The sequence below is a fragment of the Stomoxys calcitrans genome, chromosome 2 (genome assembly GCF_963082655.1).
Source record: "Stomoxys calcitrans chromosome 2, idStoCalc2.1, whole genome shotgun sequence".
In the NCBI taxonomy this organism is placed as follows: domain Eukaryota; kingdom Metazoa; phylum Arthropoda; class Insecta; order Diptera; family Muscidae; genus Stomoxys; species Stomoxys calcitrans.
In genome coordinates, this window is record NC_081553.1 from 212,376,777 (window position 1) to 212,389,086 (window position 12,310).

At 35.1% G+C, this 12,310-nt stretch overlaps 1 protein-coding gene and 1 long non-coding RNA gene across 3 annotated transcripts in view; one reads left to right on the top strand and one right to left on the bottom strand.

Moving 5' to 3' along the window:
- The first annotated feature begins 1,465 nt into the window (after positions 1-1,465).
- Positions 1,466-12,310, top strand: part of LOC106089206 (hemicentin-2) — a 61,992-nt gene continuing 51,147 nt past the window's right edge. For both annotated transcript variants that reach the window (XR_001221570.2, XM_013255002.2), the window contains exon 1: positions 1,466-2,126. Coding sequence is in view for 1 of the 2 variants with exons in the window: in XM_013255002.2 (XP_013110456.1) it covers positions 1,751-2,126 (376 nt within the window). In the remaining variant the exon portion in view is untranslated. The remainder of the gene's footprint in view (positions 2,127-12,310) is intronic.
- LOC131995284 (uncharacterized) lies at positions 4,439-4,909 on the bottom strand. The gene is made up of 2 exons (XR_009397347.1): positions 4,755-4,909; positions 4,439-4,702 (listed from the first exon to the last, which is right to left on the bottom strand). It is a non-coding gene; the product is annotated as an uncharacterized LOC131995284 (long non-coding RNA).

Consider the following 12,310-nt stretch of genomic DNA (forward strand, 5'->3'; position numbering starts at 1 on the left):
TTAAAAAAAAATCTGAAAAAATTCGGATAAGCGAAAAAAAATCCAAATAAAAAACAATAAAAAAAGTTATGAAAAAAAAATATATTAAATAATTAAAAAAGTATTTAAAGAAAATACGGCGATTTAATTATTAAGGTAATAGTGGCTGTCTAAAATCAGACTCACATAATTTTTGTCCAAAGAAATCAAAAAACTGAAAAATTCGGATAAGCGAAAAAAATAAAAAAAATAATTAAAAACAAAAACAACATTATGGAAAAAAATTAAAATAAACAGAAATTAAAAAAAAATAAAAAAATCTGAAAAATTCGGATAAGCGAAAAAAATAAATATCCCAATTAAAAACACTAGAAAAAGTAATGGAAAAAAGTAAAATAAATATACGGTATTAAGGAAAATACGGGGAAGGAATTATTAAGCCCATAGTGGCAGTCTAAAATCAAACTCACTTAAACCACTTTTGTTCAAAGCAAAAAAATCTGAAAAATGCGGATAAGCGAAAAAAAAACAAAAAAAAAAAGATAAAAAAGTAAAGAAAAATTAAAAAAAAACAGGGGTGGAATTATTGAGGCCATTGTGCCAGTCTAAAATTTGTCCAAGGAAAAAAAATCGGAAAAATTCGGATAAGCGAAAAAAACAAAAAACCTTAAAAAAGTATGGAGAAAAATTAGAAAAAAAACTACAGGGGTGGTATTATTGAGGCTATAGTGGCAGTCTAAAAACAGTCTCACTTAAACCGTTTTTGCCTAAAGAAAAAAAATCTGAAAAATTCGGATTAGCGAAAAAAACAAAAAAAAAAAAAATTAATTAAAAACAATAAAAAAATATGGAATAAACAGAAATTAAAAAAATATTATAAACAAAATTATATACAATAAAAAAATAATAAAAAAATTTATAAAAATGTTTATATGAAAAAAAGTGAAAAGAAATACAAAAAATGAGAAGTTAAGGTGATAATGATAGTCAACATTAGACTCACTTCAGTAATTTTGGTTCATTGCGATTCCGAAGTAGCAACAGAACAAAGGCTCTGGTGGGAATCGAACCCAAGACCTCCGCACTGGGAAATATAGGGCCATTGCGATGCCAAACAAATAACAGAACAAAAGCTCTGGTGGGAATCGAACCTAAGACTCACGCACTGGGAAATATAGGTCGCTGCAAACTAAGCTAACAGCATGCCCCAGGAGAAAGAAAACATAAAATAAAAAAATCAGAAGAAAATCTGCACCAAGAAAACAAGGAAGAGTGAAAAAAGACTTTAAAACAGATTTTCCAGAAAAAAGAATAAATAAAAATTAAAGAATAATAAAATAAAACTAAAATAAAATATTTGAAGTAATAAAAGTGGCATATTACCAAATTTAGATTAAACAAAAAAAAATCCCAAAAGATCCAAACAAAATAAAAAATTAAAAAAAAAAATAAAAGTGAGATACTACCAAATATGGATTAAAAAAAAACTAAAAAAAGTCCACCCAAGATTCAAAGAAAATTTGAAATAAAAATAAGGTATACTTAAAGTGGCATACTAAAAAATCTAAGAAAATTAAACAAAAAAATCCCTAAAAGAAAAAAAAAACACAAATCTTGTAAAAAAAGAATTATATTCCCAAAAGAACCAAAGAAACTCAAAACCTTTTAATCACCAAAATCAACAAAATAACAAAAAAGAAAAAAAAATCCCCTTAAATTGATCCTGCTTAAGTTTTGCCATTTGCTGCTAACGTTACTTGTCTATACATATATGTATGAACGTGTAAATTTTGATTTCCCTTACACTTTTTGTTGTTGTTGTTGTTATTATTGCTGTTGCTGTTCCCTACAAAGCCTTGAAGGCAAACAAAAGAACAACAACATATTCAACAACAAATTCAACATCAACCTTAGCATCAAGAAACTCAAACTCAACAACAACATCAACACTGGCACCGGCACCATTACCAATATAGTCATCATCTATATCATCATCCTCATCAACATTGTAAGGCACCACCACCACCTCATCATCAGCGGCACGGTGTGTGAAAATTCCCATGAAATGTTGCTGGAATACATGACAATGCTGTTTATTTTCGGATTAACCACAATACACCTGGAAAGGAGTCGCATTAGTGTTCAAGGTAGGTTTCTTTTTTCTTTTTTTTTTGCATGAATATGTAGGTGGGCGTATGTGTGTGAACTTGCCATATATTATTTTGGATATTTATGCATATTTTTTTCGTATTCCCATCTCGCGTTTCTCGTGTCAACACACAAACGAATTTCTTCAATCTGTCAGCATTGATCATTGTCGCCTTGTTTTTCTTAAGATTTAAGGCCCCCTTTAAGCTTTATATAGTAAAAAATGTGGGTGATGGTATGTATGTGTGTGTGTTGGTGTGAGTGTGGGGGTATGTTTGGAAGCCATAATACACAATGGCATTGCTTTGTCAACAATGTCAACTTGGCATTGTATCATTGTTTATGATCTGAGAATTATATATGGTAAATAATAAATATATCGTCAAAACCCTGTGGTAGTAGTTCAGTGAATTAAGTGTGGGAAAAACGTTGTATGATGGGATTGAAATGTTTAAGCAGCTGGTAACAAAAATGTTTAATAAGATCAAAATTAGGAAAAATTTTAACAATTAAAAACATTAAGATATGATGGGTCACTTTTTGGATACCCAGAATATATAAAAAAGCCAAATTTCCATAAAATCTGATAAATCAGTTGATTGGTCATGGGCCAGTTATGTCCAAATAATGTCCGATCTGGCACCATAGCGCAGAGGTAAGCATGTCCGCATATGAATACCTGGGTTCGAATCATGGTGAGAGCATGATGGCGACATCTATGAGGTACTGTACCTTTTGGTAAGGCACCTATGTAAAAACTTCTACACAAGGAGGTGTCGTATAACGGCACGCGGCATAAATTGATTAAAAATATGCCATTTGAGAATGGATAGAGATAACTCTATGAATTTTGGGATGGTTAAACTGATGTGTCATGGAGGCAGGTGCAAAATTTCAAAACACTAAGTGGTCCGGGTGACTTTTGGTAGACAACTTAATTTGGTCACCTTGGTATTTGGAAAAATTGTTCCTCATTTGTGGTCCGATAATTCATTATTATTATACCCACCACCGAAGGATGGGGGTATATTCATTTTGTCATTCCGTTTGCAACACATGGAAATATCCATTTCCGACCCTATAAAGTATATATAAGTTAACAGTTACTAAATTTCTGTTTTTATTAATTTGAGTGCTTTTACAGAACTGAATCAAAAATCTTAAACTTAGGTTGAAGTTGGTTGGTGCTGCTGTTGGCGCTGCTGCTGTTGGTTGGTGCTGTTGCTGGTGCTGCTATTGGTTTCTTGCTGATTGACGATTTTGTTATTGTTGTCGTCATGAGGTGTCAGGTTACCCGCTTTGCTGTGTTTGCTGTTGATCTGCGGTACTGGTGGATACGGATTGTTGACCCTTGCGTTAGCTGTAGAAATGCTTACATTTCATTACCATTACCATTTCATATTGTTGCTTACAAATCATGATGGTTCACTGTTTGTTGTTGCAGGCGGACAATGTTGACTGACAGCGGTCAATGAATTAATCAATAGAATCAGCAATTTTTTTGGTATCGAAATCCAATATAAAGAATTTTTTGTTTGGCTGACATCCCAGCAAACATCTTTGATGTTAACACCTCCCCTCTTAGTTACGAGCGTCCTCGATCGTAATACCGTTAGAAGTAAGGTATCTGAGATAATCTTGGTACGTCTCTTGGAAAGTTTGTTGAATTCGATGTCGGAACTGATAGTTGATTGGGAGGTGCTAGATTAACGGTTTCAATCAATGGGCGCTGCTTTCTTCTTAATTATTAAATCTAACTTTTTCCAACTTTTCTTAATTCTATTGATTTTTCTATTTCCTGAAGTTACAATTTTTAAATTCTTTAATTATTCACCAAAATTTTTTTCTCTACCAGAGTTTTCACATTTTTTTTCACTTTCGTACTTAAATTCTTCTTAATTATTAAATCTAACTTTTTCCAACTTTTCTTAATTCTATTGATTTTTCTATTTCCTGAAGTTACAATTTTTAAATTCTTTAATTATTCACCAAAATTTTTTTCTCTACCAGAGTTTTCACATTTTTTTCACTTTTGTACTTAAATTCTTCTTAATTATTAAATCTACGATTCACAAATTTTTTTTTTTTTTTGTTCACTGCCTACTTACAAATGTATCCCTATAAAGATTTTCCATACGTCCATGGAGGCGATTTCGTTGTCCTTTCGTTAAATCTACTTGGAGAATCGTCCGCTTACTTGTTGACGTGTGTTGAGCCGGTAGTTGTAGCTACAGCCTCTGTGGTCTTCTAGGGTGTTTTTTTGGTCCTTGGTCACAGCCTCCGGGTGCGTTGATGGATTGTTGGGCGCCAGTTAACAGTTACTACATTTCTGTTTTTATTAATTTGAGTGCTTTTACAGAACTGAATCAAAAATCTTAAACTTAGGTTGAAGTTGGTTGGTGCTGCTGTTGGCGCTGCTGCTGTTGGTTGGTGCTGTTGCTGGTGCTGCTATTGGTTTCTTGCTGATTGACGATTTTGTTATTGTTGTCGTCATGAGGTGTCAGGTTACCCGCTTTGCTGTGTTTGCTGTTGATCTGCGGTACTGGTGGATACGGATTGTTGACCCTTGCGTTAGCTGTAGAAATGCTTACATTTCATTACCATTACCATTTCATATTGTTGCTTACAAATCATGATGGTTCACTGTTTGTTGTTGCAGGCGGACAATGTTGACTGACAGCGGTCAATGAATTAATCAATAGAATCAGCAATTTTTTTGGTATCGAAATCCAATATAAAGAATTTTTTGTTTGGCTGACATCCCAGCAAACATCTTTGATGTTAACATATATTCTTGATCAGCGTAAAAATCTAAGACGATCTAGACATGTCCGTCCGTCTGTCCGTCTGTCTGTTGAACTCACGCTACAGTCTTCAAAAATAGAGATATTGAGCTGAAATTTTGCACAGATTCTTTTTTTGTCCATAAGCAGGTTAAGTTCGAAGATGGGCTATATCGGACTATATCTTGATATAGCCCCCATATAGACCGATCCGCCGATTTAGGGTCTTAGGCCAATAAATGCCACATTTATTATCCGATTTTGCTGAAATTTTGAACAGTGAGTTGTGTTAGGCCCTTCGACATCCTTCGTCAGTTTTGCCCAGATCGGTTCAGAATTGGATATAGCTGCCATATAGACCGATCTTCCGATTTAAGGTCTTAGGCCCATAAAAGCCAGATTTATTATCCGATTTTCCTGAAATTTGGGATAGTGAGTTGTGTTAGGCCCTTCGACATCTTTCTTCAATTTGGTCTAGATCGGTTCAGATTTGGATATAGCTGCCATATAGACCGATTTCTTGATTTATGGTTTTGGACCCATAAAATGCTCATTTATTGTCCGATGTCGCCGAAATTTAAGACATCGAGTTAAGTTAAGCTCCTTGACATACTTCTGCAATATCGCACATATCGGTCCAGATTTGAATATAGCTGCCGTATAGACCGATGTCTCGATTTAAGGTTTTGGGACCATAAAAGAGGCATTTATTGTCCGTTTTAGCCGGACATTGCTTTGTGTAAGGCTCTTCGACATTTTTATGCAACTTGGCCCAAATCGGTCAAGATTTGGATATAACTGCCATGTAGACCGATATCTCGATTTAAAGTCTTGGCCCCATTAAAGGCGCATTTATAATCCGATTTCACTGAAATTTGACACAGTAACTTATGTTAGGCTTTTCGACATCCGTGTCGTATATAGTTCAGATCGGTTTATTTTTAGATATAGCTAGTGTACTTATTAGTATATGGTCCAAATCGGAACTTATTTTGATATTACTGATATGGGACATTAGGTATGAAATTTTCACTGAATTTTGATAAAAGATGATTTACATATATACCCGTGGTGGGTATCCAAAGTTCGGCCCGGCCGAACTTAACGCCTTTTTACTTGTTATCTCTATTATTATTATACCCTATACCAGCACTGTGGTACAGGGTATTATAAGTTTGAGCATTTGTTTTCAGCGCTAAGAAGGAGAAGAGCAAGACACATTGTTAGGTATACCGATCGGCTCATTTCCTGATTCGATTTCGCTATGTCCTTCTATCTATCCCTGTATTCTTGTGATCAAGGTACAGGCCGTATTTAAACTCCGATTATCACGAAATTTTGCACATATCACTTCTTTGGCCCAAGGACGAATGTTATTGATTTTGAAAAAAATCGGTTCAGATTCAGATATAGCTCCCATATATAACTTTCATCCGATATGCCCTTTTATGGCTGCAGAAGCCACAACTTTGGACTGATCCTTACAAAATTTAGTACGAGGTGTTTTGATTGACGTCTCCATACGTGTACAATATTTTGTCAAAATCGGTTTAGATTTAGATATAGCTGCCATATATATCTTTCATCCGATATGGAATTTTAAGGCTGTAGTAGCCACAATTTGGTTCGGATCTTTACAAAATTTGGCACGGAGTGTTTTATTTAACTTCATCATATGTCTGCAAAATTTCACAAAAATCGGTCAAGATTTAGATATAGCTTCCATACATAACTTTCATCCGATATGGGAATTTTATGGCTATAGTAGCCACAATTTTGCTCGGCTCTTTTCAGAATTTTACACGAAGTGTTTTTTTTTGAAGTTTCAATACGATTGCAAAATTTCATAAAAATCGGTTCAAATTTAGATATAGCTCCCATATCTATTTTTCATCTGATATGGAATTTTAAAGCTGTAGCAGCCACAATTTTGGCCCAATCTTTACCAAATATGGCACGAGGTGTTTTATTTGACGTCTTCATATGTGTGCAAAATTTCATAAAAATCGGTTCAGATGTAGATATACCTCCTATATACATTTTTCATCCGATTTGGACTTTAAAGATTCTATTTGATATATTAATAGGTATCCAAATTAAAGTCGGACTAGATTTCTAGACAAGTTCTGCATATAACAAGAGCGTGCTAAGTTCGGCCGGGCCGAATCTTATATACCCTCCACCATTGATCGCATTTGTCGAATTCTATGCGCGGTATCTCTTTTTAGACAAACATAGAATATTGAATAAGAACTGTTATGCTATTGAACCTATATCAAGTTATAGGACTATACGGACCATAAATGAATGCTGAACATTGATAGGAATTGCGCCTTTTAGGGGCTCAAAAAGCAAAACCGGGAGATAGGTTTATATAGGAGCTGTATCAAGTTATTGGTCAATTCAGACTATATTAGCCACGTGTGTTGAGGGTCATAAGAGAAGCCGGATGAGAATTGCGCCCTCTAGAGGTTCAAGAAGTCAAGATCCCAGATCGGTTTATATGGCAGCTGTATCAGGTACAGTTATTGGAAGCCATAATAAAACACCTCATGCAAAATTACAGCCAAATCGGATGAGAATTGCGCGCTATATTGGTTCAAGAAGTCAAGATCCAAGATCGGTTTATATGACAGCTATACCATATTATAAACCGATTTGAATCATACTTAGCATAGTTATTGCAAGTGCTACCAAAACACTAGGTGCAAAATTGGAATAAAATCGGACGAGAATTGCGCCCTCTAGAGGCTCTAGAAGTCAAGACCCAAGATCGGTTTATATGGCAGTTATATCAAAACATGGACCGATGTAAACCATACTTAGCGTAGTTGTTGGAAGTGATACCAAAATACTGCAACATTTCAATAAAATCGGATAAGAATAACGCCTTCTAGAGGCTCAAGAAGTCAAGACCCAAGATCGGTTTATATGGCAGCTATATCAAAACATGGACCGATTTGGCCCATTTACAATACCAACCGACCTACACTAAAAAAATGAATTTGTGCAAAATTTCAAGTGACAAGTTTAACTCCTTCGAAAGTTAGCGTGCTTTCGACAGACCGACGGACGGACGGACGGACATGGCTAGATCGACTTAAAATGACATGACTATCAAGAATATATATACATTATGAGGTCTTAGACGCATATTTCGAGATATTACAAACTGTATGACGAAATTAATTCCAAATTAAAAGGCTCAAATTAACGGTTCCCTGGAGAACGAATTTGATATCCAAATTTGAGTCGAAATGTCTGAGGTGCCATCCCTCCCCTAAAAAGCACTTCGCATTACCATAGGTTTCAAAAACAACAGATCCCAGAAATTGGTAATGCGATTTGTTCGAATTTAGTGTTGTTTTGCATTCTCAGTCACCAAAACCAAAACATGGTTTCTATTGGTGGGGTCGGCTTGGCGGCCGCCCAAAACCCGCCACATAGATATATAGACTTATCACGACAATATAGAGCTCAAACGAAAAGTGATTGAGAGCCATGTGTTTGGGGAGCCGCCCCATCCCAAAATACCTTCCTATTATATAAAAGCTTTTAGGGTGGAAATTGATTGATTTTCGGGAAATTGATACTCATTTTTGGAATAAAAGACCATGGGGTACACCCCACCGGCAAACAAAACTTATTTACTCATCATGCCAATAAGGTGCTCATATAAAATGTGTTTGAAAGTAGAGCACGAAACTTATATTTACTTTAAAGGCTCCGAAATACCCCTTCAACCGGAAATATTTATCAATACGGATTTGGATATAGAGTAAAAATTTGTAAAGAAACCACACGTGCTTTCCGATACAAGTTTAAACTCCGAACGGCGCAAAGTGAGATAGGAAAAACATAAGTGGAAATAAGTCTGCCATTCTGGAACGGATATGCAATTGTACATTTATGATATTTTCAATTTAAATTTTATTTTTCACAAAGGTATATTTTTTATACTCACCTTCGAAGGATAAGGGTATATTCATGTCCTGTCATACCGTTTGCAACAAATCCAAATATCCATTTCCGGCCCTATAAAATTTTTATATATTTGATCAGCATAAAAATCTAATACGATCTACCCGTTTTCGTCCGTCTTTTCTTCCGTCTGTTGAAATCTCGCTACAGTCTTTTAAAATAGAGAGTCCATAAGCAGGTTATGTTGGAAGATGGGCTATATCGGACTGCATCTTGATATAGCCTCCCTATAGACCGATCCGCCGGTTAAGGTCTTAGGCCACTAATAGCCACATTTATTATCCGATTTTGCTGAAATTTAGGACAGTAAGCTGTGTTAAGCCCCTTGACATACTTCTGCCCGATCGGCTTAGGTTTGGATATAGCTGCCATATAGACGGATCCGCCGATTTAGGGTTTTAGGCCCATAAAAGGCACATTTATTAACCGATTTTGCCAAAATTTGAGACATTGAGGTGTGTTAGGCCCTTCGACATCCTTCCCAGTTTGATCAAGATTTGGATATAGCTGCCATATAGACCAATATCTCGATTTAAGGTTTTGGGCGTATAAAAGGCGTATTCATTGTCCGATTTCGCCAAAATTTGGGACATTGAGTTGTGTTTGTCTCGTCGACATTTTTCTGCAACTTGGCCGAAATCGATATAGATTTGGATATAGTTGCCATATAGACCGATATCTCGATTTAAAGTCTTGGCCCCATAAAATTCGCATTTCATTGAAATTTAACACAGTGACTTATGTTAGGCTTTTCGACATCCGTGTCGTATATGGTTTAGATCGGTTTATTTTTAGATATAGCTACTTAAAAGACCGATATTCGTTATAATTATACACTGTCATTGAACAATGACTTGTACCTATTAGTAGTTGGTCCAAATCGAAATATATTTCGATATAGCTGCTATGGGGATATGTATTTTGCACCGGATTGTGACGAAAGGTGGTTTACATATATACCCTAAGTGCTGGGTATCCAAAGTTCGGCCCTGCCCAACTTAACGCCTTTTTACTTGTTTAAAAGTTCGTCGATTTTTTTTTTCTCGCTTAAATTTTATTTAATATCATTAACTTTTAATTAATTCCTTTTAAAGGTAAAACAGTTTTAATTAACAACGTACTTTAATAAAAGGAAATACAAACAAACAAGACCATTGATAAAACATGTTTTTTTAAGATGTATTTTTTTTTCTGCTGCAATTGTGGACTTGCAAAAAAAAGGTCGACTGCCGGTGTCTACTTGTTTAATGATTATTTCAATTTAATTGGAAAATGTGGAAAACCTTTTGTTCTTCTACATTAAATATAAATTTCATGTTCAATTAAGAAAAGTAAAAAAAAAAAATAACGAAGGGAAACCTCATTTCAATATTCATATAATGCCATATCTAATTAGCCAACCCTTTTGTATGGATTTCACTTTTTGCGTGGGCAAAGTCAAAGTTACCGCATATTCATATTCATTTGCGCAGGGTATAAACATGAATGAGGTAATTTACTTTATAAGAAGAAACAGAAAAACCTATTGGATTTATGGAAGGAAAAAAAGACCTGTATTACTGTTTATATTCGACTCAGTATATTAAAAAAAAAAAATAAAGGAAATGGCAAAATTGGGCGGTAGGATGGGGAAAATCAAAAATTTAATAACATTTTGAGTTTATACATAACTTTGTGGAAATTTGTTAGAGAATTTCATTGAAATTTTACTTCTTGAAAGGCTATTTTTTATACAAAACCAAATTTTGAGCAAGTATATTCAAACTGTAACAACTACGGTTTACAAATGACAACATTATTGCAGTATCTCTCAAAATCGGACGAACATATATATGGGAGCTACATCTAAATCTGAACCGATTTGAAGCAAACTTCTCAGATATTGTGGTAGTCGTCGAGGAAAGCATTGTGCAAAATGTTGGGTCAGTAAATGCGCTTGCAGTGGCCATAAAAGTTAAAATCGGGCGATATATACATATATGAAAGCTATATCAAAATCTGAACCGATGTCCATAAAATTCACCAGTAATGTCGACAGTCAAGAGAATATCCTTTCTGCCAAATTTCGAGAGAATCGGTTGACAAATGACCATCTTATTGCAATATTACTGCAAATCGGACGAAGATATATATGGGAGCTATATCCAAATCTGAACCGATTTTTTCCAATTTCAATAGGCTTTGTCTCTAGACCGAAAAACTTGTCAGTACAAAATTTTAAGACGATCGGATAAAAACGTCGACCTGTACTTTGTACACAAATTGACATGGACAGACGGACAGTCGGACGAACACAGCTAAATCGAATCACAAAGTGATTCTGAGTCCATCTCTATATTTACCAATGGGTCTATAATACCCTGTACCACAGTAGTGGTGTATGGTATAAAAATATGTCAAAATAAGAGACAGGACGAGACAGGCAGATAATAAGGCTAGTGGATATTTAGATGGACAGATAGACAGACATACGGAAGAAAGGGTAGAAAAAATTAACAGACGGATAGAGAAACGGACAGATGGACGGGCACACAGCAATTAACGGTCTTGTTTTTTTTTTAACAGTTACGCTTTGGCAATGACTCTATATATCTTAAAATATCCTAAAGCTTGCGGGTAGTCCATAAGCTCTGTCTCTTTAGCTTCTGAGAGCGTTTGGTATAGCGACAATATATATTTCACTTGTCGTAGCCTAGCCTCTTTTGGGAAGTCCTCTTTTTATTCATCTAGCCACTCCGTTTCTTATATCTCGAAGTATTGATCTGCGACCCCATAAAGTGTATATATTCTTGATCGTCTTGACAATCTAAGTCGATCTACCAATGTCCTTTCGTCCGTCCCTCTGCTAAATTTTGTAAGGATCGGACCAAAATTGTTGTTTCTACAGCCTTTAAAGACCATATCGGATGAAAGATATATATGGGAGCTATATCTAAGCTCCTTAAGGTAAGAACAAACTTAGGAGCGTGGCATGGAAAACAATTAAGGATTTTGTAAGTAGCGCGGAATTTTAACTTAGATTTTCATTTACGAGTTTAATATTTATACCCACCACCATAGAAATTATGCACAATGACTTTCTCTATGGTATCCAATATCCAAACAAAACAAAGTATATAAGATTCGCCCGGCTGAACTTAGCACGCTTTTACTTATTGTCTTTAGAAAATTTAATCCTTTTTTAATCCCCTGAGCCCTCTGACTACATCCCAGCACCCATATAAACCGATACCGAGATTTCATTTCTTGAGCCTCTAGAAGCTTTAATTTTTATACATTTTGGCTGAAATTTCGCAAGTAGTGTTCTGTTATGACTTCCAACAACTGTGCCTTGTACGGTACGATTTGACTTCTTGAGCCACTGGAAGCCACAATTATTACCCAATTAGGCTGAAATTTTGCACGGAGTGTTTTGTGTG